Consider the following 24417-nt stretch of genomic DNA (forward strand, 5'->3'; position numbering starts at 1 on the left):
CGGGGGGCGGCGGGACCCCGGGGGCGGCGTGCGCGGGGCGCCCCGGCCGCGCCCTCCGGAGACCTCCCGGGGCTCGCGTGCCCCTCCCCCACCCCACCTGAAGGGAAGGGAGGCGTGGGGGGGGCTCCCCCCGCCTGGTCCTGGAAGACCGGGTCAGGCATTGTTTTCTTGCCTATTGTTCCAGTTCCGCGCCCCCCACCCCAAGTTGAGGGAGTTTGGGGAGAGTCTAGGGAGCAATGAGTGAACTCCCCGCGCCCCACCCCGCCGGTGTCGGGGCTGCCCGGGGAATGTTTACCTGCGAGGTGTCCCCTCCCGCCGGGTTATTTTGGTCCCGGCTCCCGGAGGAAGAGGTCAAGGGGGGGCGTCATCCCCCCTCGCTTCCGGATAATGGGAGGAGCGGACTTGGAAAGGGAAGAGAAGAGTCCCAGGGGAGAAGGGACTCCTAAAATCCGCCGGGGAAGAGCTAAGGCTAGGAGAGAGGTTGTGCAGGGGGCCGGAATCGAGAAGAGGGAGGTTTGGAGTTTCCCCCAGCAGCACATGGTTCGGGAGTTAACTCCTTGAGGAATCTTGCCGAGGGCGCAGGCTGGCATCTCCCGCCTGCCTGGCACAGGCAGCCGGGCCCCCCCTTCCTGGGACATCCCTGAATGCTGTGGCCCGGGGCTCTTCCCGCCACGCTCCTCTGGGTTCCCAGCACCACACCTGCCCTCGGCCTTGACTTTTAACCTGACTCTGTGATACTTAGAAGTAGAAGATAAGGTCCCTAGACCCCCTACTTCTCCGCCTCGTCCCTCACTGGCCCTTTAAGAAATCCCCCCGCCCACAACAACAAAACGTGTTTGACGGTCGTGACTGTTGTCCCCTCTGGTTTTCTCTGTTCCTGATGCTGATGGCTGGTCCGGGGAAGGAGCTGGGAAACAAGTCCAGAAAGGGCGTGGGGGGAGGATCTTCTAGAAGTTTAAGGTCAAAGACTCAGACTTCCCGCCCTGTTTGGAGTGCTTGATTGTGTGGTTGAAGGCTGGTGGTGTACGGTTGGGCAGTCCTGCTGTTAAATGAGTGACCCCAGACTGGGGAGCAGCCCCCATTACTGGAACTGGCTCTAGTTCCTTGGAGTCACCGCCTTCCCCCAGTTAACCTGGGAAAAAGCCACTGGCTGACAGCTTTGCTCAGCGACTGTCCTCCCCCCCTCAGCTTGCTATGGCATCGTTCAGGTGCCAACGGGACCCTGGTTCTGCCGGAAATGTGAATCTCAGGAGCGAGCAGCCAGGGTGGTGAGTTCCAGACTGCCCTGCTCCTCTCCCCGGCCCCTCCCACACACCTGAGCGTCTCCGGTTGAGCTAGGGGACTCTAAGGCGAGGCTGGGGTGGGACTTAGCTCTGTCACACAGACTTCCTGTTTCCTGCACACCTACCTCCAACCCCTCCTCTGCCTCACGCTCATCCCTCCCTCTGCCCCATCTCAGGCATGGGGCTTTGGTTTTTGTCTGTTTGAACTTTTTTATTACGGGAAGTTTCCTACTCATGTGAAAGTAGAGGGAAAACTATAATGAATCTCATGTCCCCTTCCTCATCTTCAACAGTTACCAACTCACGGCCAATCCTGTTTCCACTGTAGCCCCATCCATCCCCTGCTAGAGCTTAGCATTTCAGCCTGGGACCCCTTGAATGTGTTCAGAGAGGGCCCAGCTCAGCAGATCCCCCAACCCCTGTGCATCCTTGCATTGGCAGAGGTGTGAGCTGTGCCCACACAAAGACGGGGCATTGAAGAGGACTGATAATGGAGGTGAGGAGGGCTCATCTGCTGAGGTCAGCAAGGCCCCCTGAGCAGGGTCTGGGAAGGCAGGAGTGGACTGGGTTGGGGTGGAGGTGGGGTTTTCTTTCCCTGGCTGGCACTGGAATCTGATGGGAAGGCTGTGGAGGAGGGAACGGTCTGCAGCGTGGGGTCATGAGGGGTGGAGTCTCCAGCTTGCCATCTGCAGCTGAGGTCACCCCCACACTGCCCCAGGCTGGGCACACGTGGTGTGTGCCCTCTACATCCCCGAGGTGCAATTTGCCAACGTGCTCACCATGGAGCCCATCGTGCTGCAGTACGTGCCTCATGATCGCTTCAACAAGGTCAGCAACCCCCGCTGTGTCCCCTACCAGTTCCTTCCTATCCATGGGTTCCTCCAACGCTCTCTTCATCCAGTGTAATTTGATTCTGTCCAACCAGCACTGAAAGGGAACTTGGGAGGTGGGTAGGTTCCTACCAGTGAACCACCCTTCTGTTGACAGACACCCTCGTGCTCTGGCACTCAGGTGAAATAGTAGGCTCCTCTGCAGTAGTTCTGCCAGAGGGTAGACCTTCGCAGGTACTTCATTCATTCATTTGCTGGACACATTTTATTAAGTGCTTACTATGTGCCAGACCTGGTGCAAGGTAGCTGGAACATGCTGTTCTGTGCTGATCAAGACAGGTGTGCTGCCCGCTCAATGGAATGCAAGTTCTTGCATGCAAAGACATAAATATCAGTAAAAAGACAAAGTAAATGCAATTTGTGATAAGTGCTATGAAGAAAATAAGACATTAAAATAAAGACCTGGTGGGGGCTTACTTTAGATCAGATGGTAAAGGAAGGAGACATTTAGGCTGAGACCTGGGACATGAGAAGAAGCCAGCTTCCAGGAGGGTGAGGGCTCCAGGTTCCAGGCAGAGGAAGGCCTTCGCAGAAGCGCAGAGGTGGGCATAAGCTCCCCAGTGAGCAAGACAGACACAGGCCTTGGCCTTTCAGAGCTCACCATCCAAGGACTGTGCTACCCAGCATAGTAGCCGTTGGCCACACATGGCTACATAAATTAATCAAAATTAAATGCAGGCCGGGTATGGTGGCTCATACCTGTAATCCCAGCACTTTGGGAGGCTGAGGGGTGTGGATCATCTGAGGTCAGGAGTTTGAGACCAGCCTGGCCAATATGATGAGACCCCGTCTCTAGAAAAATACAAAAATTAGCTGGGCATGGTGGTGGGCACCTGCAGTCCCAGCTACTCGGGAGGTTGAGGCAGGAGAATCCCTTGAACCCAGGAGGTGGAGGAGGTTGCAGTGAGCTGAGATCGTGCCACTGCACTCCAGCCTGGGCAACAGAGAGAGACTCTTGTCTCAAATAAATAAATCAATAAAAATAAACAAGAATTAAATACAATTTAGAATCTAGTTCCTCAGTCACACTAGCCATAGTTCAAGTGCTAATAGCCCATGTGACTGGTGGCATTTGTCTTGGACAGTGTAGACCATAGAGCGTTTTCATCACTGCCGACAGTTCTGTGGGATAGCACTGATCTAAGACTGGAGAGCCAATGGAATGAAAGGGGTGGCCAAAGGACCATCAGTAGGACAGGGGCTCCCTGGAGGAGGGGACAATTGTGCTGTGTCCCGCAGACCTGTTACATCTGTGAGGAGCAGGGCCGGGAGAGCAAGGCGGCCTCAGGAGCCTGCATGACCTGTAACCGCCATGGATGTCGACAAGCTTTCCACGTCACCTGGTGAGACCCCTGTCCCACCCTCCACCCCCTGGGGTTGTGGGTTGTCCTGGATGGCCACTGATCAGGCTCATTCTAGCTGCTGTCTTTTTGATGGTGGTGGCAGTGCTTTCTTTGGATGGTCTTGGCTTTGCCTCAGCAGGGGGCCAGGAGGGTGGGAGGAAGGTGGCTCATCTGATATGTGGCCTCAGCCGTCTCAGGCTGCCCTCTCTGGTTAGTGCCCAAATGGCAGGCTTGCTGTGTGAGGAAGAAGTGCTGGAGGTGGACAACGTCAAGTACTGTGGCTACTGCAAATACCACTTCAGCAAGATGGTGAGTCCCAGCGGCCAGTGCATGAGAGGGTCAGTCAGCTGTGGTTAGATGGTTCGAGGGCATGGGCTCTGGGCCAGGCCAGTACCTGGTGCTAGGAGGACAGAGAGGGAAAGAACCCAGTCCCTGCCCAAGAGGAGCTCTTCATTCGATGAGGAATAAAGTATAGCTTCAAGTGTGTGGATCAGAGCTGGACCAAGCAGTCTGTCCCAAAAGACAAAGCTCAGACTCTGCCTGTCGGAGTCTAGGAGGCTTCAAGGAAGAGGAAGCATTTAAGCTGAGTGGAGGTGGAAATCAAAATAAGAGCCAACATTTGTGTGGGAGGCAGCATTTACTATGCCTCCGCCTTAGGACAAAGTTCTTGCTGTGTGTTATTTTGCGTGGTCATCCCACCCACCCTGAGAACTAGATGTACTATATTTTCCCCATTTTACAGATGAGTAAACTAAGGCTCACTGAGGTTATATAACTTATCTTGCAGCTGGTAGATGGGATTTAGAACGGGCAGCCTAATTTGAAAACTCCTTGGGAGCCTGCCAAACAGAGAAACGAGTCCCAGGCAGAGGGACTAGTGTGGACAAAGTCCTGAGAGGAGGAAGGGCATGGGTGAGCGGCGGGAGAATGGGGTGTTTGGTGGGGAAGAGGCAGGAGATGAGGTGAAAAAGCAGGGCCCGAGCTGGGCTTGTCTCGGCCCCAGGCTTCAGGCCTGGGGCCCAAGGGGAGGCCCAGGGGGAGGCTGGAAAGGGTGCTACTCTGTGTTTGTGGAGAGACTCGTGTGTCCCAGAAGCCGTGAGGTGTTCTGGAGCAGTTGGCTGCAGCTTGGATCTGCCCCCTAGCCACAGGCTTGTCAGGCCTGTAAGCGGGAGAGTAACATGATCAGATTTGTTTTTTAGGAAGATTACCCTGGCAGCCGCTGTGAGGTTGGATCAGAAGGGCTGAGGCTGGTGGCCGGGAGACAGCTGCGAGAAGGGGGATGGAGGGGTGAGGCTGGATGCTAGAACCATTTCTAGGGAGACTTGCCTAATCGTGGGAGTGGCTGAGAAGTAGGAGTTGGGGGTGACATTTAGGATCTGGGCTCTAGACACTGAGTAAATGGAGCTTGAATACTTGGGGGTGCCATGAACAAGGGGTGCAGCTGGCTTCTGTAGGGGGAACACATGTCCTAATTTGCCCCAGACAGTCCCAGTTTATACCTGTTGCCCTGGTGTAATTATTAATAGTTCCCCTGTTTCATTTTTCAAAGTGTCCAGGTTTGGATCATAAGTTACATGGTCACCTTGGTTTCAGGGTTTGATGATAACTTAGGACAAGGTAACGAGCTGGGTTTGGTTTGCAGGAGGCGCCATGTGGAGACATTTAGATTTGGTGGATGTCAGACTCCTGGGCAGGGTGTAGTGGCAGCTCCAGGCTTACAAGGCTGGGGCTGTAATCCCAGGGTGTCCACAAGGATAGATCAGGTGGGCCACGAAAGAGGGGGCCTTGCAGGGTGTGGGACTCTGCAGGTAGGAGCTGTGTCCAACACTGGGGAGCTGCCAGGTCAGACAAGGCCTGAAATTAACCCTTGGGCTTGGCAGTTGGGAGGTAGTTGGTGACCTTAGAGGGAGCAGCTACAAGCCCGGGGAGGGTGAAGGCGTCAGGCTGGGTCTGTAGTGAAGGGAATGGGGGAGGCAGGCCCTGGTTGGGAGGAGAGGCAGCATAAGGGTTGTTTGGGTTGTGTTGATGTTTACTTCCCCGCTTTCTTCAAGTTAAGGGCAGCATATCCTTTGGGACAGGAGCAACCACTGTGTTTGGTGGAGGGGAGGGGCCGGGAAAAAGGAGAAGGGGGTGATAGCTGAGCCAAGTGTCTAGAGGGGGGATCAGACGTGGAGTGCAGGGGAGCACTGGCTCCCCATGAGGGTCCCCTGCACACCCTCTGCTCCAGGGAAGGAGGTAGAAACGTGCCGTGGCTCAGTCAGCCAAGAGGGCACCATGGAGAGAGTGAAAGACCTGGGCCTCAGTGGTTGAGTCTGCACATCAGATGAGCCAGCTGGGATGCTCTAGGATTTTCAGGCTGGGGAACGCCCTTCTGCTGAGCATCATAGAGGGCATGAGGTCCTCTTAGTGATGGACAGGGCACATGGGACTGACCCCCAGGATCAGGATCCTCTAACCTTCTGGAAGCGTTCCCTAAGCCCGTGAAAGGAGGGTTTGCAATTTCTCTCAAATGTCTCCCCCAGAAGACATCCCGGCACAGCAGCGGGGGAGGCGGAGGAGGCACTGGAGGAGGAGGCGGCAGCGGCGGCAGCATGGGGGGAGGTGGCAGTGGTTTCATCTCTGGGAGGAGAAGCCGGTCAGCCTCACCATCCGCGCAGCAAGAGAAGCACCCTACCCACCACGAGAGGGGCCAGAAGAAGGTAGAAGCCCCTCCCTCGCCTGTCGTCACTCCCACATGGGGACTCAGAGACTCACAAACATGGCTCAAGAAGCCATCATGAGGTGCCCTTAAGGTCTTGGCCCTGCCTTCTTCCTTCCTCTGAGGCCACTGAGGGCAGGAGGGGGCTGAAGTGAAACGGGGGTGACGTGGGAGCTTGGCTTCCCTGTGGCTGTATTAGTGGTTCCTCTGGGTCCTCCCCATGACATCACAGTGTCCCCCAAGCCCCAGACACATGGCTCTGCACGTTGCACATGTCTCCACAGTCCAGCCATGTGCCGCCTAGTGTGTAAGTGCTAATGCCTGCGTTCCCTCGCACCACATAGCACAGCATGCTCTGCTCCTGTCCCTCTGTGCAGCTGTGTCCCAGGTGGACACCCTTGCAGGTGTGTGTTCACGCACGTGGTGCTCTGTGGCACTGGCGTGATAATGGGACAGGCTATTTTTAGCAGGCGGGGCCGGGGGAAGGGCTGTTGGCTCTCATAGGAACTTGCCTGAGTCGCTCCTGCCCAGCCCATTATCCTGCCCTCCTCAGGGAGAGATGGTGCCCAGAAAACCCCATCCTGAGAGGGTGTCAGCTCCTCATACCCACATGTCATGTTTATCCTTGCCCAGACAGCCCCCCAGCACAGTATCTAGTCACCTCTTCCTCTCCAGAGTCGAAAGGACAAAGAACGCCTTAAGCAGAAGCACAAGAAGCGGCCTGAGTCGCCCCCCAGCATCCTCACCCCGCCCGTGGTCCCCACTGCTGACAAGGTACTGCTGCCCACGTTCAGGAGGGATGGCGCGTGGGTCTGGGGTGGCAGAGGGAGGGAGGCGAGGGGCAAGAGGTTGGTGAGCCAGGGACCTGGGTACCCTCCCCATAGCTTCAAGTTAATGCCACTCCCCTCCCACCCCACACCCTCTACTCTCTTCCAGCCTAGAAGGGGCCACCAATCACTGACCAACCATGGGATTGGGGGTTTGGGGTGCTGGATGCCAGATGTTCCCATCTGCCTCTGTCCAGAGGGCCTCAGCCCTGGGCTCTTGTCTGCAGAGAGTGGGGGACGGCACTCAGGCCTGCTCTCCAAGTTCTAGGGCCCATATCCCCAGAGATGAGTAGAGGACATCTCCTACGCCCCATCAGGAGGACACCCAAAGCTTGTCACCCAACCTGAATCCCACTCCGTGCAGGTTGGAGGGGCTGAAAGTTCTGACAAAGGTGGCATGGGGGGCAGGCCCCTGGACAGTACCCCCAAACTCCCACTCATCCCCCCATTTCCAGCAGGGCATGGTATATCAGGCCTGTCTCCAGAAATGGGCAACATCTGGAAGAGCCATAGGCAGGCCCTACCCTAGGCCAGGGAATTACTAATCCAAGCTAGAACAGCCCTCCCTGCTCCCTGCTCCCTACAACCTGCCCTCCCCATGGGAGGAGAACCCAGGAGGGTGCGGGGAGCTGGAGAAACTGCTCCCTCCTGTCACCATTATTGCCCATTCACCTCCACCCTACCTCAGATGGTTGGCAGAGCTCTGGGCACCTTAGCAGGAGGCTCAGGTATCAGGTTTCCAGGGTGATGTTGCTGTGGCAACTGCCCCAGTAAACCTCTCCCTTCCCTGCTTCCCAGGGCTCACCTGGAGAGCTTGTCGTTCATGCCCTCTGACCTTTCCAGGGCCCTGCAGGCAGGTGGCAAGAAATGGCCAGGGATCTGGGAGTTTCTCCAGTAACTGGATGTCCCTTGGACATGCCAGAGAACTCTGCCCATCCCCCTCCACTCGACCCAGCACTTCAGCTACCCTTCCCCCCAGCCCCTCTCTTCCCTTGCTCTCAGAACCACATCTGGCTCCCTTCAGAACTCCAGCTGTTGAAAAGAACAAAGAGGAAGACAGAGACCAGGACTCTGCCTGGGAGGGGCAGGGCAGGGTGGCTCTCGTTTCCGGTCCAGCCTCCATTCAGCATTTATCTGTTCAGCACGATTAACTGAATACCTGGTCACTACCAGGAAGAAAAGGGCCATCCCTGGCAGCAGCCTGAAGCACGAATGAACTCACGGCATGCCAGGCTGTGTTCTAGAATCAGGAGATGGAAGGGCATATGGAGATTAGTCCATTTAATACTCAAAATAATCCAATTAGGTTGGAAATTTACCAACCTCATTTAATATATGAAGAGGATAGGGCACAGAGAGGTTAAGTAATTTGCCTAAAAGCACACAGCTAGTGGTAGAGCTGAGATTCCAATGCAGTCTGGCTTGAAGGCTTGTGCTCTTCACCTGCTGCCATCGGATGTCTCATCATTTATTGACCCCATATGATGTATCTGGCATCATGCTGCTTCCAACTCACCACATATGCATAGTGCTCCCTGTAAGGACACTGATACTCATTAAGGTTGAGACTTTGCACAGTATAACATGGCAGAGAGGTCAGGTGCAGTGGTTCACGCCTGTAGTCCCAGCACTTTGGGAGTCTGAGGCAGGTGGATCTCCTGAGGCCAGGAGTTCGAGACCAGCCTGGCCAACATGGTGAAACCCTGCCTCTACTAAAAATACAAAAAATTAGCAGGGTGTGGTGGCCGGTGCCTGTAATCCCAGCTACTTGGGAGGCTGAGGCAGGAGAATCACTTGAACCCGGGAGGTGATTGAAGGTTGCAGTGAGCCGAGATTGCACCATTGCAATCTGCAGCCTGGGCAACAAGAGTGAAACTCTGTCTCAAAAAATAAAAATAAGAAAAAAACAAAAACATGGCAGTGAAGGGCAGAGCCTGCCAGGCTCATACCCTGCTCTTCCCGACTTAGAGCCCATGCTCCTTCAACCACTACCCTGCCACTCTCCTTGGTTTCTGGTGCCTCAGACACAGGAGAGAACATTTCAGTGCAGAGTGGCAGCTGTTGACATGTGGTCATGTGTGCACAGTTCTCTGGAAATGAGGGGACAGAGTGCCTTGTTCCACCTGAGGTATTTAGGGAGGCTTCAGGGAAGAGGGACTTCTAAGCTGGATTTTAAAGGATGAGAAATTTCCCAGGAAGAGTAAGGATAGGCTCTCCTGGCAGACGCTTAGTGTGTGCAATCTCAGGTTGTCTAGGAAGAGCATGGGATGGTCAGAGAATGGGTGGAAAGCCAGGGGGCTGAAGTTTGGAGTAGCTGGAGGGCTCCAGGATGGCACCAGAGAAGTCCATTCTCCTGTTGGTCCTCTTCTCTGCCTCGCCACTTCCAGCATAGGTCCAGCTGCCTTAGGCGCCCTAAGTATTCAATGAATGAATGGACCAATGAGTAAATCTCTTCAGACTGGGACTGTTTTCATCTCCCCGTCGGCTTCCATCTTCCCTGCCTAAGGTGAAAGACAGATGCCTTCTTGGGTTCAGTGAATTCCCCTCTGCCTCACACCCAGGAGTGCCACAGCTGCCTCCTCATATACCTGTCTAGGAGCTCCCAGCCACTCCCTGCCTGGAAGTCCTTCACGAAACTAGCTGTGGGCTCTCCCAGTTGAGCGAGGTCCTGTGCCCCCCTGCTTCATTCCCACATCAGGATCAGCACAGGCCCAGGCAGCCGGTGTTGAATCTTCCTCTCTCCTCTCCTTCAGGTCTCCACCTCAGCTTCCTCTTCCTCCCACCATGAGGCCAGCACGCAGGAGACCTCTGAGAGCAGCAGGGACTCAAAGGGGAAAAAGTCTTCCAGCCATAGCCTGAGTCATAAGGGGAAGAAACTGAGCAGTGGGAAAGGTGTGAGCAGTTTTACCTCTGCCTCCTCTTCCTCCTCCTCTTCCTCCTCCTCTGGGGGGCCCTTCCAGCCTGCAGGTGAGTGTGAGCATCCGGGAGGAAGCTGGGAGCAGGGACAGCCTTTTGTCCTGAGCTTTTCTGGCGAGGGACTTTGCATATTGGTTTTGCATCTCATTTACTTCTACATTGGTTCAGGATAAAGATGGGGAATCCCCTCCTCTCCAGCCCTGCCCCTAAACCCTTCCTTCTTGAGCCAGAACTCTCCTCTTCCACCAACCCATAACAGTATTCCTTATCCCCTACATTTGTGCTGCAAGGTACAATTTTTCAAGCACCCCGTAAACATTATCTCCTGTAATCGCTACAGTCATCTGGTGAGGCCAGTAGGGTGCAAGTTACTCTCCATTTTATTACAGGTGGGAAAGCTGGAGGGGTCGGGGGTACTTATCCCAGGACACAAGACAGTAGCAGAGCTGAGACAGGAAACCAGGCGTCCCCGTTCCTGGACCAGAGCTGTCTCCCTCCAGTACATGTGGGAGTGGGAGGGAGTGCGGGGATCTGGGGTCCAGCTGTAACCATTTTCCCTCTGTGCACAGTCTCGTCCCTGCAGAGCTCCCCTGACTTCTCTGCATTCCCCAAGCTGGAGCAGCCAGAGGAGGACAAGTACTCCAAGCCCACAGCCCCCGCCCCTTCAGCCCCTCCTTCTCCCTCAGCCCCCGAGCCCCCCAAGGCTGACCTTTTTGAGCAGAAGGTGGTCTTCTCTGGCTTTGGGCCCATCATGCGCTTCTCCACCACCACCTCCAGCTCAGGCCGGGCCCGGGCGCCCTCCCCTGGGGACTATAAATCTCCCCACGTCACGGGGTCTGGGGCCTCGGCAGGCACCCACAAGCGGATGCCCGCACTGAGTGCCACCCCTGTGCCTGCTGATGAGACCCCTGAGACAGGCCTGAAGGAGAAGAAGCACAAAGCCAGCAAGAGGAGCCGTCATGGGCCAGGCCGTCCCAAGGGCAGTCGGAACAAGGAGGGCACTGGGGGCCCAGCTGCCCCATCCTTGCCCAGTGCCCAGCTGGCTGGCTTTACTGCCACTGCTGCCTCACCCTTCTCTGGAGGCTCCCTGGTCAGCTCTGGCCTGGGAGGTCTGACCTCCCGAACCTTTGGGCCTTCTGGGAGCTTGCCCAGCCTGAGCCTGGAGTCCCCCTTACTAGGGGCAGGTTAGTGACCCCTGGGGACAGAGGGCATTTCAGGGCCCAGCCAGTCTAGTGAGGAACAGAGCTTACACATGCACTTAGAAGGAAATGGGATGGATACTCCTCCAAAAGACAGAGCACAGACAGTCACCTTCAGGACATCCCCCTCTGCATGCCTGGAGTGGAAAGGATTGGGGGCAGATTGTCAGAAGGTTTTACCAAGTTTTGGGAGGGAGATTATAAAAGCTAGGAATTCCCCAGCCCTGGGCAGGGCAGTTTAACAAGCAGGCGCTAATCCCAGCACTTTGGGAGGCCGAGAGGGACGGATCACGAGGTCAGGAGATCGAGACCATCCTGGCTAACACGGTGAAACCCCGTCTCTACTAAAAATACAGCCCGGCGAGGTGGCGGGCGCCTGTAGTCCCAGCTACTCGGGAGGCTGAGGCAGGAGAATGGCGTAAATCCGGGGGGGCGGAGCTTGCAGTGAGCTGAGATCCGGCCACTGCACTCCAGTTTGGGCGACAGAGCGAGACTGACTCCGTCTCAAAAAAAAAAAAAAAAAGCAGGCGCAGCAAGCAGATGTCACCCAGGCAAGAAGTGACATCTTTGCAGCAAGAGGGTTAGACTGGATGTGTAGCCAGAATCAGGGAGCACTCGAGCCGGGGAGGGGCTGTCACAGCCCTGGCTGAGCAGGAGTCTGGGGTGGAGGGTAACCGTGTGCTTCCCTCTGTCCTTGTGCCTACAGGCATCTACACCAGTAATAAGGACCCCATCTCCCACAGTGGCGGGATGCTGAGGGCCGTCTGCAGCACCCCTCTCTCCTCCAGCCTCCTGGGGCCCCCAGGGACCTCGGCCCTGCCCCGCCTCAGCCGCTCCCCGTTCACCAGCACCCTTCCCTCCTCCTCTGCTTCTATCTCCACCACTCAGGTGAGACCTGACTCCCGGGCTCCTCCTTCTCTGGGCAGGTTGGGGACAGACTGACAGAGGACCCTAGCCTTCCATGGGAATTGGAGCAACTAGGCTGAGTTGCCACCAGACCTCCCTCCAGGCTCTGGTCCCCTCTGCTCCCCAGCACACCCGGCCCCATGCACCCCGACACAGTTGTGCCCTAGATCCAAGAATAACTGCCAGGGGATTCTACCTCCCTCCCTTAGGTGTTTTCTCTGGCTGGCTCTACCTTTAGCCTCCCTTCTACCCACATCTTTGGAACCCCCATGGGTGCCGTTAACCCCCTCCTCGCCCAAGCTGAGAGCAGCCACACAGGTATGTGAATATCTGACCCCCTCTCCCCTTTCTTCCCAAAGGTCTGACACCCGTCACCTGCATGTGACCCCAGAAAGAATGGGAGAGCTTTCTGGCTGCCCCCTCCCTCTGGCCATTGCCCTCCCTGCAAAAACAAACAGGCCGGGTGTGGTGGCTCACGCCTGTAATCCCAGCACTTTGGGAGGCTGAGGCGGGTGGATCATCTGAGATCAGGAGTTCGAGACCAGCCTGGCCAACATGGTGAAACCCCGTCTCTACTAAAATACAAAACTAGCTGGGTGTGGTGGTGGGCGCCTGTAATCCCAGCTACTCAGGAGGCTGAGGCAGGAGAATGGCTTGAACCTGGGAGGCGGAGGTTGCAGTGAGCAGAGATTGCGCAACTCCTATCGCCCAGGCTCAAAACCCCAGCGTGGTGGCTCCCGCCTGTAATCCCAGCTACTCAGGAGACTAGCCTGGGCAACATAGGGAGAACCCGCCTCTTAAAAAAAAAAGTATCCACACACTGCAAACCAGGATACACTTTCACGTTAGAACCCAGCGAGAAGGCAGGTCAGGGCAGTTACTGCTCCATCTCACAGAAGAAAAAGGCAGAGATGGAAGACTTGCTCAAGGCAGGGAATGGCAGAGCCAAAGCTCAGATTCTGTTCTCCTGACTCCAAGCCCAGTGCTTTCACCGGTGTAGCGTGGCTCCCGCTTGGCCTCGGAGTGTGTCCTTGGGATCAGCGCTTACGGAGGTCTCAACCTCTCCGGGTATTTAGGAGTTAAGGGGGCGGGCCACAAGCTCCCCGCCCTCTCCCTGGAGAGTCAGCCCAGCCCCAGAGAGCTGATTGGTGCAGGGAGACCACCTGTCAGGCTGGGAGGCGGGGACTACAGACAGGCTGCCGACTCAGGTAACCCTTAAAGGGGACAAATATGATTCCACGTTTAAGAACGACAGGGATTCTATGGCCCAAGGAAGAGTTTTGCCTCCTGATTAGGGATCTGATGAATGTAAAAAGTCATACAGAGCTAATTATGATAATAGCTGCAGTCATTAAGGCCTTGCTACATGCCAGCTAAACCCTTCAGGTAAACACTTCACATTTATTACCTTGTTTTAGTCACTTCAGAGAGGCTGGTTAGGAGCCCAAGGTCACAAAAGTTGGTGTCAGGTGTTTTTTTTTTTTTTTTTTTTTTTTTTTTTTTTGAGGGCACGGAGTTTTCGGGCTCGTGCCACCAGGCTGGGGGAGTGCAGTGGCCGGATCTCAGGGGGCTCACTGCCAAAGCCTCCGGGCCTCTCGAGTTCACGCCATTCTCTGCCCTCAGCCTTCCCGAGTAGCTGCGCCGGACTATAGGTGCCCGCCACGTCGCCCCCCAGCTAGTTTTTGTATTTTTAGTAGCAGACAGCGGGTTTCACCGTGTTTAGCCAGGATGCGTCTCGATCTCCTGACCTCGTGATCCGCCCGTCTCGGCCTCCAAAGCTGCTGGGATTACAGGCTTGAGCCACCGCGCCCGGCCATGGTGTCAGGTTTAAGTTAAATCCAGGTCTGTCTTGACCTCACATTTCTATAATTCTGAAGATCCCAGGAAAGGAATTGGGCGGTGGATCTGAAAGAAGCCAGACAGTGGAGCCTTCAGCCCAGAGGAGGAAGAGAGAGCAGATACCCGGGGTTTGCCTCCCAGGGGCAGGGTTTCCAAGCCAGGGCCCTCAGCGCTGGCCTTGAACTGCCAGTCTGGTGTTGGGGATTCCTGGGGAAGGGGATCTGCGGCGAGGTCCCAATCCCATATCCACCTCGGGGGCGGGAACCCTGAGGCAGCGACCACTCCTCCCCGCTGATCCCAGCCTTCCCTTCTTCCAAGAGCCAGACCTGGAGGACTGCAGCTTCCGGTGTCGGGGGACCTCCCCTCAGGAGAGTCTGTCTTCCATGTGAGGGAAAGGGCGGCCTGGAGGAGGGGCTGGGGGCAGGAGGGACACCCGAGGGAAGAGGGGCGGAGAGACCGGCGCGGGCTGGAACCCCTGGGGGGTACGGGGAAAGGGCCGGAGGAGCCTGGAGTGGTCGGATCCACTGAGCCCAGGTTCCCTCTGGCCACAGGTCCCCCATCAGCAGCCTCCCCGCACTCTTCGACCAGACAGCCTCTGCACCCTGTGGGGGCGGCCAGTTAGACCCGGCGGCCCCAGGGACGACTAACATGGAGCAGCTTCTGGAGAAGCAGGGCGACGGGGAGGCCGGCGTCAACAGTGAGGAGGGGTGGCGCCGGTCGGGACGCCTGCCCTAGGGCCCCAGTAGTCTTTCTCCCCGAGGTCCCCAAGCTTCTTTAAGGTTCCGCCCCTAGGCCCCGCCCCAGCCTTGACTCTCGGCCACCCTGGGCCTCACCTCCCATCCCTGCCAGGCCACAGTACCGGCCCTGGCCCCTCTGTGCCCCGCCTTTGGCCCTCGTGGCCTCCAGGCCCCGACCTTACCAAAGCGCAACTTCCGCTCTTCTCTCCTGACCCCTGTGGCCTCGACCCCAGCCTCAGGCTCTGCCCCAGGTCCTCACACCTGTGGCTCCCCAACTCCCGCCTCTCTTCTCAGAGCTCACCTGTGTCCCTCATTAGGCTGGCGCCTCCTTTTTAAGGGCTGAGCCCTGGCTCCCCTCCAGGCCCCGCCCCGGCCCCTGGCCCCGCCCTCAGGTTACTCGCTCTCTCCCCAGTCGTGGAGATGCTGAAGGCGCTGCACGCGCTGCAGAAGGAGAACCAGCGGCTGCAAGAGCAAATCCTGAGCCTGACGGCCAAAAAGGAGCGGCTGCAGATTCTCAACGTGCAGCTCTCTGTGCCCTTCCCTGCCCTGCCTGCTGCCCTGCCTGCCGCCAACGGCCCTGTCCCTGGGCCCTATGGCCTGCCTCCCCAAGGTGAGGGGATCCCGCCCAGCCTGGGAGAGAGGCTCCTGCCCTGCAGTCCGGACTGGCTCTGACTGCAGCCTGTGACATCCCTCCCACAGCCGGCAGCAGCGATTCCTTGAGCACCAGCAAGAGCCCTCCGGGAAAGAGCAGCCTCGGCCTGGAAAACTCGCTGTCCACTTCTTCTGAGGTGGGCGCTACGAGGAGCGGGGCAGGAAGGAGGGGGAGACTCAAGGCTCTCCTGGTCCCATCTCTTCCCCGCAGCTATTGGAGGCTGGGCAGTGAAGTGACTGACTGAGCAATTGATTGATCCATTCAGTCCTCCCTTTATCAAGTAATATTTATGAGGTGCCCACTTAGTGCCAGGCATTGGCTAAGCAATCAGTGAGCAAAACGGGCACAGTGCTGCTTCTGAAGATAGGCTACCCCAAGCAAAGAAGGAGTAATTACAAACTGGGAGACATGTTAGGGTGGAGAGAAATTGAAGGCTGTGAGAGAGAACGGGGGAGGGCTGCTTCTGTGGATAGAAAGTGGCTAGGGAAGGCCTCTTTGAGAAGTATTTGTGAAGGGTTTATTATAGCGCCTCACACAAAATAATTCCTGTGTAATTGGTGGCAGTTGGAATAGCAGTTGCTATTGCGTTGTGGTTATTACTGGAATCCAACAAACTGGGTTCTTGTTCTCTCTGCCATTTGTTAACTGTGTGACTTGGGCAATAATAATCAAAATAATAACCAGCATTAATTGCACACTTGCCCTTTGTCATGCCCTGTGCTGAGATTTTTTAAAGCATTCATTTAGTCTTCATAGTAAGCCTGTGGAATAGGTACTACTATTACCCTCCAGCTTATGAGTAAGTAAACTAAGACAGGTTGAACCCAAGGTCACCCAAGCCATTGAATTGTGGACATAGGATTTGAACCTGAGCCTTTCACTTCAGCTGTAGTGCTTTTGCCTGCAGAGTTACTTAACCTGTGCAAGAATCAATGGCTTCACGCATAAAATGAGAATAGCAAGATAGCACAGGTCAAGCCCTCAGCTCAGGATCTGGTTCACCAGATGGTCACCACCATCATCATTGTCCGTTGTTAAATGAGGATGACGAGGGGCGCTGGGCTCTCAGGAAGGAGTCAGGAAACATGATTTGTGAAGACAATTTGGACTCTTAGCCCTCATTCCCAGACCTTGCCTCTTCCAGGGTGCCTGGGGGTGAAGTGGGGGTTACTGTGCTCTGTGAGAATGCTGGTGGGTGCTGGGCCAGGGGCCAGAAAAGTCATGCTGGCCCTCTGACCCCTCCCTTCCCCCTCCCTCCCCAGGACCCACACTCAGGCTGCCCGAGCCGCAGCAGCTCGTCGCTGTCCTTCCACAGCACGCCCCCACCGCTGCCCCTGCTCCAGCAGAGCCCTGCCACTCTGCCCCTGGCCCTGCCTGGGGCCCCTGCCCCGCTCCCGCCCCAGCCACAGAACGGGTTGGGCCGGGCACCCGGGGCAGCGGGGCTGGGGGCCATGCCCATGGCTGAGGGGCTGTTGGGGGGGCTGGCAGGCAGTGGGGGCCTGCCCCTCAATGGGCTCCTTGGGGGGTTGAATGGGGCTGCTGCCCCCAACCCCGCAAGCTTGAGCCAGGCTGGCGGGGCCCCCACGCTGCAGCTGCCAGGCTGTCTCAACAGGTGAGGGAGAGCTCAGCCCTGGGAAAGGGAACAGGGTGGGGGGCTGGCTCTGGGAAGGGAGGGATTCTCCCCAAAACACCCACAATCCCTAAAAGGAAAAATGGCCTCTCGTCTCACAGGATATATAATCCTACTCACTTCTTGGCCTCTAGGGACTCCACAGACTGTTAGACATGAGTGTCCTCTGGACGGTAGCTCCCCAGGGACAAAAGAATTGTTGACTTCCTCTCCTCCACTCTAGGATTTCCTTCTGGGACAGTTCTTCCAAATCAGACCTGTTCCCTCCCACCGCACCCTATGAGCACAGTGCTCTAAGATCACACATCGCTGTCTTGCTTCCCCTGGGTCTGAGGGAGTCTGGGGGCTTGGGAATGGGAGCAGGAGTGTTTCCCTAGCCCTCCCCCATGGTCTGTGTGTTGTCTGCTCCCCCCCCACTCCCCCCCACCTCAGCCTTACCGAGCAGCAGAGACACCTCCTTCAGCAGCAAGAGCAGCAGCTCCAGCAACTCCAGCAGCTCCTGGCCTCCCCGCAGCTGACCCCGGTAATGCCCCTCCCTCCCCTGCCTCAGGGGCCCCTTAGTCTGCCTGGAAGGGCTCATCCTAGAGGATCAGGGCCAGCCAGGAGACGGCAGGAGCAGAGAGAGGTGGGGGAAGCTCCAGGCTGGGCCTGTGAGACTGGGGCTGGGCCCTGTGGAGCATCCATGGGAGGAAGGGGGATAAGATCACGCCTAGGGTCCCCCGGGCATTGAGAAAGGGCTGCTGTAATAGCCCCAGGTCCGCATCCTGGTGAGAGAGACTGGAGGGCAGCAAGTCCTCAGTTATTGAGCATTTCAGTCCCAGCCCCAAAGACATTCAGGGGAAACTCCAGGGTCTAAGTGGCTGAGCAGGTGACACCACCTTCAACTGTAGTATCTTCTTTGGGCCTGTCTCCTGTTGGGTCAGCTGAAACTACCTTTGGAGAAAAGGGGTTTTACTTTTTAAAAATGAGGGAAGCAGCCGGGCGTGGTGGCTCATGTCTGTAATTCAAGCACGGGAGACTGAGGCAGGCAGATCGCTTGAGCTCAGGAGTTTGAGATCAGCCTGGGCAACTTGGCGAAACCGCATCTTTACAAAAAATTAACTAGGCGTGGTGGTGCACGCCTGTAGTCCCAGCTACTCAGGAGGCTGAGGCAGGAGAATCACTTGAACCTGGGAGATGGAGGCTGCAGTAAGCTGAGATGGCGCCAATATACTCCAGCGTGGGTGACAGAATGAGACCCTGTCTCAAAAACAAAACAGGGAGTTGAAAAAATAAGAAAAATAAACATTTTCATATAAAGAAACATTAGACAGGAAACCAATTCACCTGGCTGCCTGTAGGGACCAGATGAGCAGGAGGAGTAAGTTCTTAAGGTAAACTTTGATGTATTATTTTGGTTTTTGGGACATTAAGAATGCTTTGTCTATTCAAAGCAAAAATAAATGAATCTTAAATGATAGAAGCAAACAAAACAAAAGAGAAAGGGAATTGAAAACTGGTTTTTTTTTTGAGACAGAGTTTCACTCTTGTTGCCCAGGCTAGAGTGCAATGGTATGATCTCGGCTCACTGCAACCTCCGCCTCGTGGGTTCAAGAGATTCTCTCACCTCAGCCTCCCAAGTAGCTGGGATTACAGGCGCATGCCACCATGCCCAGCTGATTTTTGTATCTGTAGTAGAGATGGGGTTTCACCATGTTGGCCAGGCTGATCTCAAACTCCTGACCTCAAGTGATCCACCAGCCTCAGCCTCCCAAAGTGCTGGGATTACAGGCATGAGCGACAGTGTCCAGTGAACTGAAAACTATTGACCCAGTCAATAGTTTTGGCAAAACCCCGTCTCTATTAAAAATACAAAAATTAGCCAGATCTGGTGGCAGGCCCCTGTAATCCAGCTACCTGGGAGGCTGAGGCAGGAGAATCGCTTCAACCCAGGAGGTGGTGGGTGCAGTGAGCCAATATCGCACCACTGTACTCCAGCCTGGGTGACAGAGCAAGACTCCGTCTCAAAAAAGAAAAAAAAAAAGAAAACTATTAACCTAGTTTAGTGTTTTTCAACTTGGGGGCATCTGTGGTTGTCTTAGGAGCTGAGGGGTGATTCTGTGGGCAGGGCCAGAGATGTTAAATACCCTGCTGTTGGCTGGCAGTGCTGCAGCTGGCAAATGCCAATGGCATGCAACCATTTTGTCTAGATGGGGATACTGAGGCTAAGTGAGAAATGGGAGACAGTACCTTGACTGTCTCACAGGCCTCTTGCCTCCTGGTTCCAGTGTGATGAGGTGGGGCCCGGCAAGGTAGGGCAGGCAGGCAGCAGGTTAGAGACCTCCGGGACTGTTGGCCAACAAGCAGTCTGGCCCCCTTGCAGGAACACCAGACTGTTGTCTACCAGATGATCCAGCAGATCCAGCAGAAACGGGAGCTGCAGCGCCTGCAGATGGCTGGGGGCTCCCAGCTGCCCATGGCCAGCCTGCTGGCAGGAAGCTCCACCCCGCTGCTGTCTGCGGGCACCCCTGGCCTGCTGCCCACGGCGTCTGCTCCACCCCTGCTGCCCGCTGGAGCCCTAGTGGCTCCCTCGCTTGGCAACAACACAAGTCTCATGGCTGCAGCAGCTGCAGCTGCAGCAGTGGCAGCAGCAGGCGGACCTCCAGTCCTCACTGCCCAGACCAACCCCTTCCTCAGCCTGTCGGGAGCAGACGGCAGTGGCGGTGGCCCCAAAGGAGGGGTGAGTAAGGGGCCCAGGGCCTTTCTGCCTCCCCTCTGAGGGATGGGTAGAGATGGATTGTCAGAAGGCTTATCAGGTGCCTCAGCAGGGGGAAGGAAGCAACTCCTAGGTCAGCGAAGTGCCCTGCCTCAGACCTCAGGGCCTCTGCTTGCACATGGGTGCCCTCCTGCAGGGCCAAGAGAGATCCAATCTGAGCATGGGCTCAGAGGAAAAGGACCAATTAGAAAACAGCCTTCCTCCGGGAGGACCAATTAGAAAAAAGCCATTTTGTTTCTGAGCAGACCAATTAGAAAAAGATGACCCTCTGGGTAGGCCAATGTCAGAAAGGCCCTCTCTCCCCCTCCTGAGGGCACACAGCCTTAGCTGGCACATGCCTCCACTGCCCGGTGCTCTTCTGCAGGATGGTTTCACACCCCTGCGCATCGGCCCTGGCGTGCACCCCTCAGAGCCCAGTCCAGAGGCTTCCATTGGCCCCGTTTCAGCACCCCACAGCAGCTTTCTTGGCCCAGGAAGCTGTTCTTATCTGGGGGTTAGGACCTGACACTTTCCGCACCCCCGGCCTCCCTCCTTCTCTTTCCAGACCGCTGACAAAGGAGCTTCAGTCAACCAGGAAAAAGGCTAAATCCACCCTCACCCCTCCTGACCCCCCAAGTGGAGGGAGCAGATCCTGGCCTGTGGGGTCCTAGCCTGGAGCAGGCGCCTGCGCCCAGTCCCTGGAGAGCCCTGACCCAGAGCCTGTGCTGAGGTCCAGGGAGTGTGGGGAGCTCCTGGTGCCAAGGACTGAGACTGAGAGGGGAGCCCCTTCCATCTGGCCCCCTTCCCTTTCCACACTGTCCGCTTTGTGAGGCTCAGAGGAAGGACAGGCTGCAAGCCCGCCTAGGAGCTCCACCCCCAGCAAATATTTTGGAGGTCCCCCCCTCCCCAGAGCAGAGTGGGCCATGGCAGAAGTAGGGGGTTGGTTAGACCTGTCACATGAAATGGATCAGCACTTGAATGGGGAGAAGTGGAGGGAGAGGCCATGGGCCTGTCCCTGCGGGGAAATCTTTTATGGAAGAAGGGCTGGACCCACTTTACCTGCAGTTTCTTCCCAGCTCGGGCAGATGGCAGAAGGGACCCCTTGGACTTTTTCTCGCCATCCCTCCCCCAAGTGCAGGGGCACAAGCTGAGCTTGTAAAAGCCCACAGATGTCGGGGGCTGGAGAAGGGGCAGGAGAGCATCACACTCAGTCCCAGCTGCCTCAGCTTCTTGGGGCCCCATGATGAGGAGGAGAGGGCAGGCGCGGGGAGGCTCCAGCCTTCCTTGGTGCCCCGCCCTTTGTTTGCACTATTGGACTTAGGAGTGCCGAGGGTGGGGAGATGGAGCTGCCCGACTCAGTGTGTGAGTGTGTGTGTGTGTGTGCATGTGTGTGTCTGTGTGTGTGTCTGTCTGCCTGTCTCTCACCCCTGGACCCAGGGCAGCCAAGGGCAGGGATAGACGCGGTGGTCAGATGAAGCAGCGCCAGAGAGGGGACCTCCCAGCTCTTATTTGCGCCCTCCCCACCTCACCACCTTTGGTCGCTCTCTGGGGGCATGAATGGTTAACAAAACCAGTGACCAGAGTCACTGGGGACCGGGGCTTTGAATCAGGGTAATATCCTGCCTTCCCTCCCCTGACCCCACATGGTCTCAGGGCCCCCTTAGGGCCTCCTACCCCACTGATAGCTGCGTGCTTCTCTGGCACAAGGGGAGCCCCAGGGCTTGGGGGAGGGGGTAAGGTGGAGGGAAATGCCACTGCTTTTAGCAAAAGCCTCCCTTCCAGAATTAGCCATCCTGCCTCCTGCACCCCACCCCCACCAACCAGGGGAGCCACTAAGCTGACTTAACAACTGTCCCCTACCCACCAGCTATTTCCCCAGGGTAGAGTGGGCAATTCTTACCTTCAAAAAGTCCCCGCCCGCCCAGGCCTTTGGCCCAGAGGCTGAGTGGACGGTCAGGAGAGAGGCAAGAGGCAAGGCGAAGCCTGTGTCCCTGTTTCAGTTGCACTGGGGTTGGAGCCCAGGGTAGGGGTTTCCAGCTTCCCCAGGCTCCCGCCTTGTCAGTCTCTTTGCATGTGTGGATTTTTCTGTGTGTGTTTGTTTGGGTTTTGTTGTTGGTTTTTTTTTTTTTCTTTTCTTTTTTTTTTAATAAAGAAAAGAAGATGTGTATATTTTTGGCAACAACAGAAACGTAGTGCAGATATATTTTTGCCTGTGCTGCTCAACTGTTTTTTTTCTGATACTGAAAATAATATTAATATTCCTGTTGATAAGACTTTGTAAGATGTTAGGGAGCTGATAATGGAGGGGGTGGGAATCCTTCAAAGGCAATTTCTTAGGCACTTGCAAGGGCTTGGGGGAGGGGGAGGCAGTTGTGATGACCTCAGAAATACTCACTTTTTATTAATGCTAAATATGTTAGAAGTGATAGAATTCAGCATTTTATTCATCTTAATCTATTAAGCTGTGTAACTCCCTGCCCCAAACCACTGAAAAGAAAAGTAACCTTCAGGCCAGGCACGGTGGCTCATGCCTATCATCCCAACATTTTGGGAGGCTGAGGCGGGCAGATCACCTAAGGTCAGGAGTTCAACACCAGCCTGGCCAACATGGTGAAACCCCGTCTCGACTGAAAATACAAAGAAATTAGCTGGGTGTGGTGGCGCACACCTGTAATCCCGGCTACTCGGGAGGCTGAGGCATGAGAATTGCTTGAACCCAGGAGGCTGAGGCTGTAGTGAGCTGAGATCATGTCACTGCACTCCAGCCTGAACGACAGAGTGAGACTCTGTCTCAAAAAAGAACAAAAAGAAACCTTCAGAGATTCTTAGAAGAGTTGCTCATTCACACCCATGCCCTTGCCCAAGGCTGGCCCACTTAGAGCGAAACTTAACTTCTGTCTGGATGGGAAGGGAAGTAAATCTACCCCGAGGCTGCCATGTTGAAGAGTGAGAGGTCCAAGTGATTCTGTGCATTGAAACCAAGACACCCCACCCCCCGCCCAGAACACTTCTTCCCTCCCTCAGCTTATCTCCAAGTGTCTGTTCTCCAACTCTCCCAAGCCGCTTGCATTCCCCAGACTGGGCTCCTGTGGTTAGATTTGAAGACAGGGCCCAGGCTGGGTATGAATTGATGCAGCCCTCTTCTCTTTCCCCCGTCTCTCACGAGAGAGGTAGTGGCATTTCCTTCTTCTCAGGGAGCTTCAATGGGAAAGGTCTCAAAAGCTTCAGGAGGAGCAGAATACCAATGCAGGGGGATGGCTGTAACCATCTCACCCTCTCCTAACCTCAGTCCCTTTTACAAGAGTGAATTTGGATGGTGGAGGGTGGGAAGGGACCCAGATTTGTAGATCTCTTTGTCTGGGGGAGGGGAAGGATGTGGTTTGCAGAGCGGAAGCAGAGTTTGGAAACGCATGAGAGCAGAGCTTCGTGTGTTCCCACCCTCAGTGAGGAGGTGTGAGTGGGTGAGCATGTGGAGTCGGGTGTTCCCACCCTCGGTGAGGTGTGAGTGGGGGTGCTTACGGAGGCAGTGCCTGCTGTGGGGTCACAACTGGTGCATGCCAGCGCTGAAGGGACCTGTCTTTAGAGGTCATTTCAGCCAGCTCCTCCCATCACAGATGACAGCTCCAAGCCTAGAAGGGGCTCAGTGACAGGGCCAGGACCAGCCCTCAGGACTGTGGCCTCCTGGCCCTTGGTTCCTAGGGCATGGTCTCCACATGGCTGGCTGGCTTGCTGTCCCTGTGTGTGTGACACACAGTGTGAGTGCAGGGCTGTGCCTGGGGTGGGAGGGTGTCTGTGTAGCACTGACTGTCTTAGCTCAGAGCTAGTGGATCTCTCCATGGACGATGACACTTTAAGGATTGTCTTGGTTTGTTTTTCCTATTTGTGGGGCTTTTTCCCCCTCAGGCTCCTGGGTCTGCTGCTGCCTCAAGGTGTCCTGACCTTGTGGCTGATGAGGGGACCCCTGCCCATTCCCCCCATACTGAGTTCTAGGGAGGTGCTCACCCCAGACTCTCAGGAAGGGTCTAGAGAAATGAGAGGAGCCCAAGCTAGGGGCCAGCTCTGAGAAAGGGTAACCTCCACGCTTCTCTTTCCCAAATTGGAAATGAAGACAGGTTTTCAAAGGCACAGGCTTCCCCTGCCACCTTCTAGGATCTTCCTTGGTGTGCAGTGGGCCGGTTAGGGGTAGGCAGCTTGCACCCAGTTCTCCTTTATCTCAACTTACTTTCCTGGGGAGAGGTGCCTAGAGGGATTGAGGTAACTTCAACTGGGAATTCTGAGGAAGGTGGGCAAGTAGCCTTGGCTCTCTCCTGCCATGTCGACCCAGATTGAGAGTGTGTCTAGCTCCCGACCACTTTGTCTTGACCTACTGAAAAGTTGGGAACTGAGGGGTGCCTTCATTCCCCTTTGTTCACTTTCTCCAGCTCAACTTGGGACTTGGGTGGTGGGACTGGAGACCCCACCCCTGCTCCCATCCCGCCCCCTTTCTATCCCAGCCTGTTTCCATGTAGCAGACCCTTCCTAGGGAGCAGGGAGGGGAAGCCACAGATTGCAAACCCAGGGGCTCCTTTTTCATTCTTTCTAAAACCTTGATATCCTCAGCCCAAAGGCGATGCCCCCTGCCACCTCCAAGCCTGGAATTGTGCATAACCCGGATCTTGTATCTTTGTATAACGGATGTTATTTGTACGAAGGGCAGTTCGTAAACAGCACTTGTTCTTTTAATAAAAGAATGTTTTGCAAAAAAAAAAAAAAAAAAAAAAAAA

The 24417-nt window shown here is 55.8% G+C and overlaps 1 protein-coding gene across 2 annotated transcripts; it reads left to right on the forward strand.

The window, feature by feature from the left end:
* Positions 1 to 49: 49 nt before the first annotated feature.
* MLLT6 (MLLT6, PHD finger containing) lies at positions 50 to 24417 on the forward strand. Of its 2 annotated transcripts, none has more exons than XM_017878991.1 (19): positions 50 to 1268; positions 1725 to 1779; positions 2002 to 2111; positions 3413 to 3516; positions 3732 to 3825; positions 6042 to 6215; positions 6890 to 6988; positions 9795 to 10008; positions 10527 to 11141; positions 11863 to 12044; positions 12272 to 12380; positions 14220 to 14286; positions 14453 to 14598; positions 15051 to 15248; positions 15338 to 15426; positions 16553 to 16902; positions 17353 to 17443; positions 19283 to 19639; positions 20220 to 24417. In XM_017878991.1, the coding sequence occupies exons 3-19, from the start codon at positions 2064 to 2066 to the stop codon at positions 20259 to 20261; spliced, it is 2979 nt and encodes a 992-aa protein (XP_017734480.1). In that variant the 5' UTR covers positions 50 to 1268; positions 1725 to 1779; positions 2002 to 2063; the 3' UTR covers positions 20262 to 24417. The 2 variants fall into 2 exon arrangements, with proteins under 2 accessions (XP_017734480.1, XP_017734479.1); XM_017878990.1 differs by having other exon boundaries at positions 51 to 1268; positions 6039 to 6215.

Source organism: Rhinopithecus bieti, unplaced genomic scaffold, assembly GCF_001698545.2.
Source record: "Rhinopithecus bieti isolate Rb0 unplaced genomic scaffold, ASM169854v2 scaffold_10685, whole genome shotgun sequence".
Taxonomy (NCBI): domain Eukaryota; kingdom Metazoa; phylum Chordata; class Mammalia; order Primates; family Cercopithecidae; genus Rhinopithecus; species Rhinopithecus bieti.

Excerpts from the sequence above, each read along its gene's own strand:
- MLLT6 (XM_017878990.1), top strand. The coding sequence starts at position 2,064 with ATGGAGCCCATCGTGCTGCAGTACGTGCCTCATGATCGCTTCAACAAG. Across the intron at positions 2,112-3,412 it reads CTCATGATCGCTTCAACAAG|ACCTGTTACATCTGTGAGGA; the intron begins GTCAGCAACCCC and ends TGTGTCCCGCAG. Across the intron at positions 12,045-12,271 it reads CTTCTATCTCCACCACTCAG|GTGTTTTCTCTGGCTGGCTC; the intron begins GTGAGACCTGAC and ends TCCCTCCCTTAG.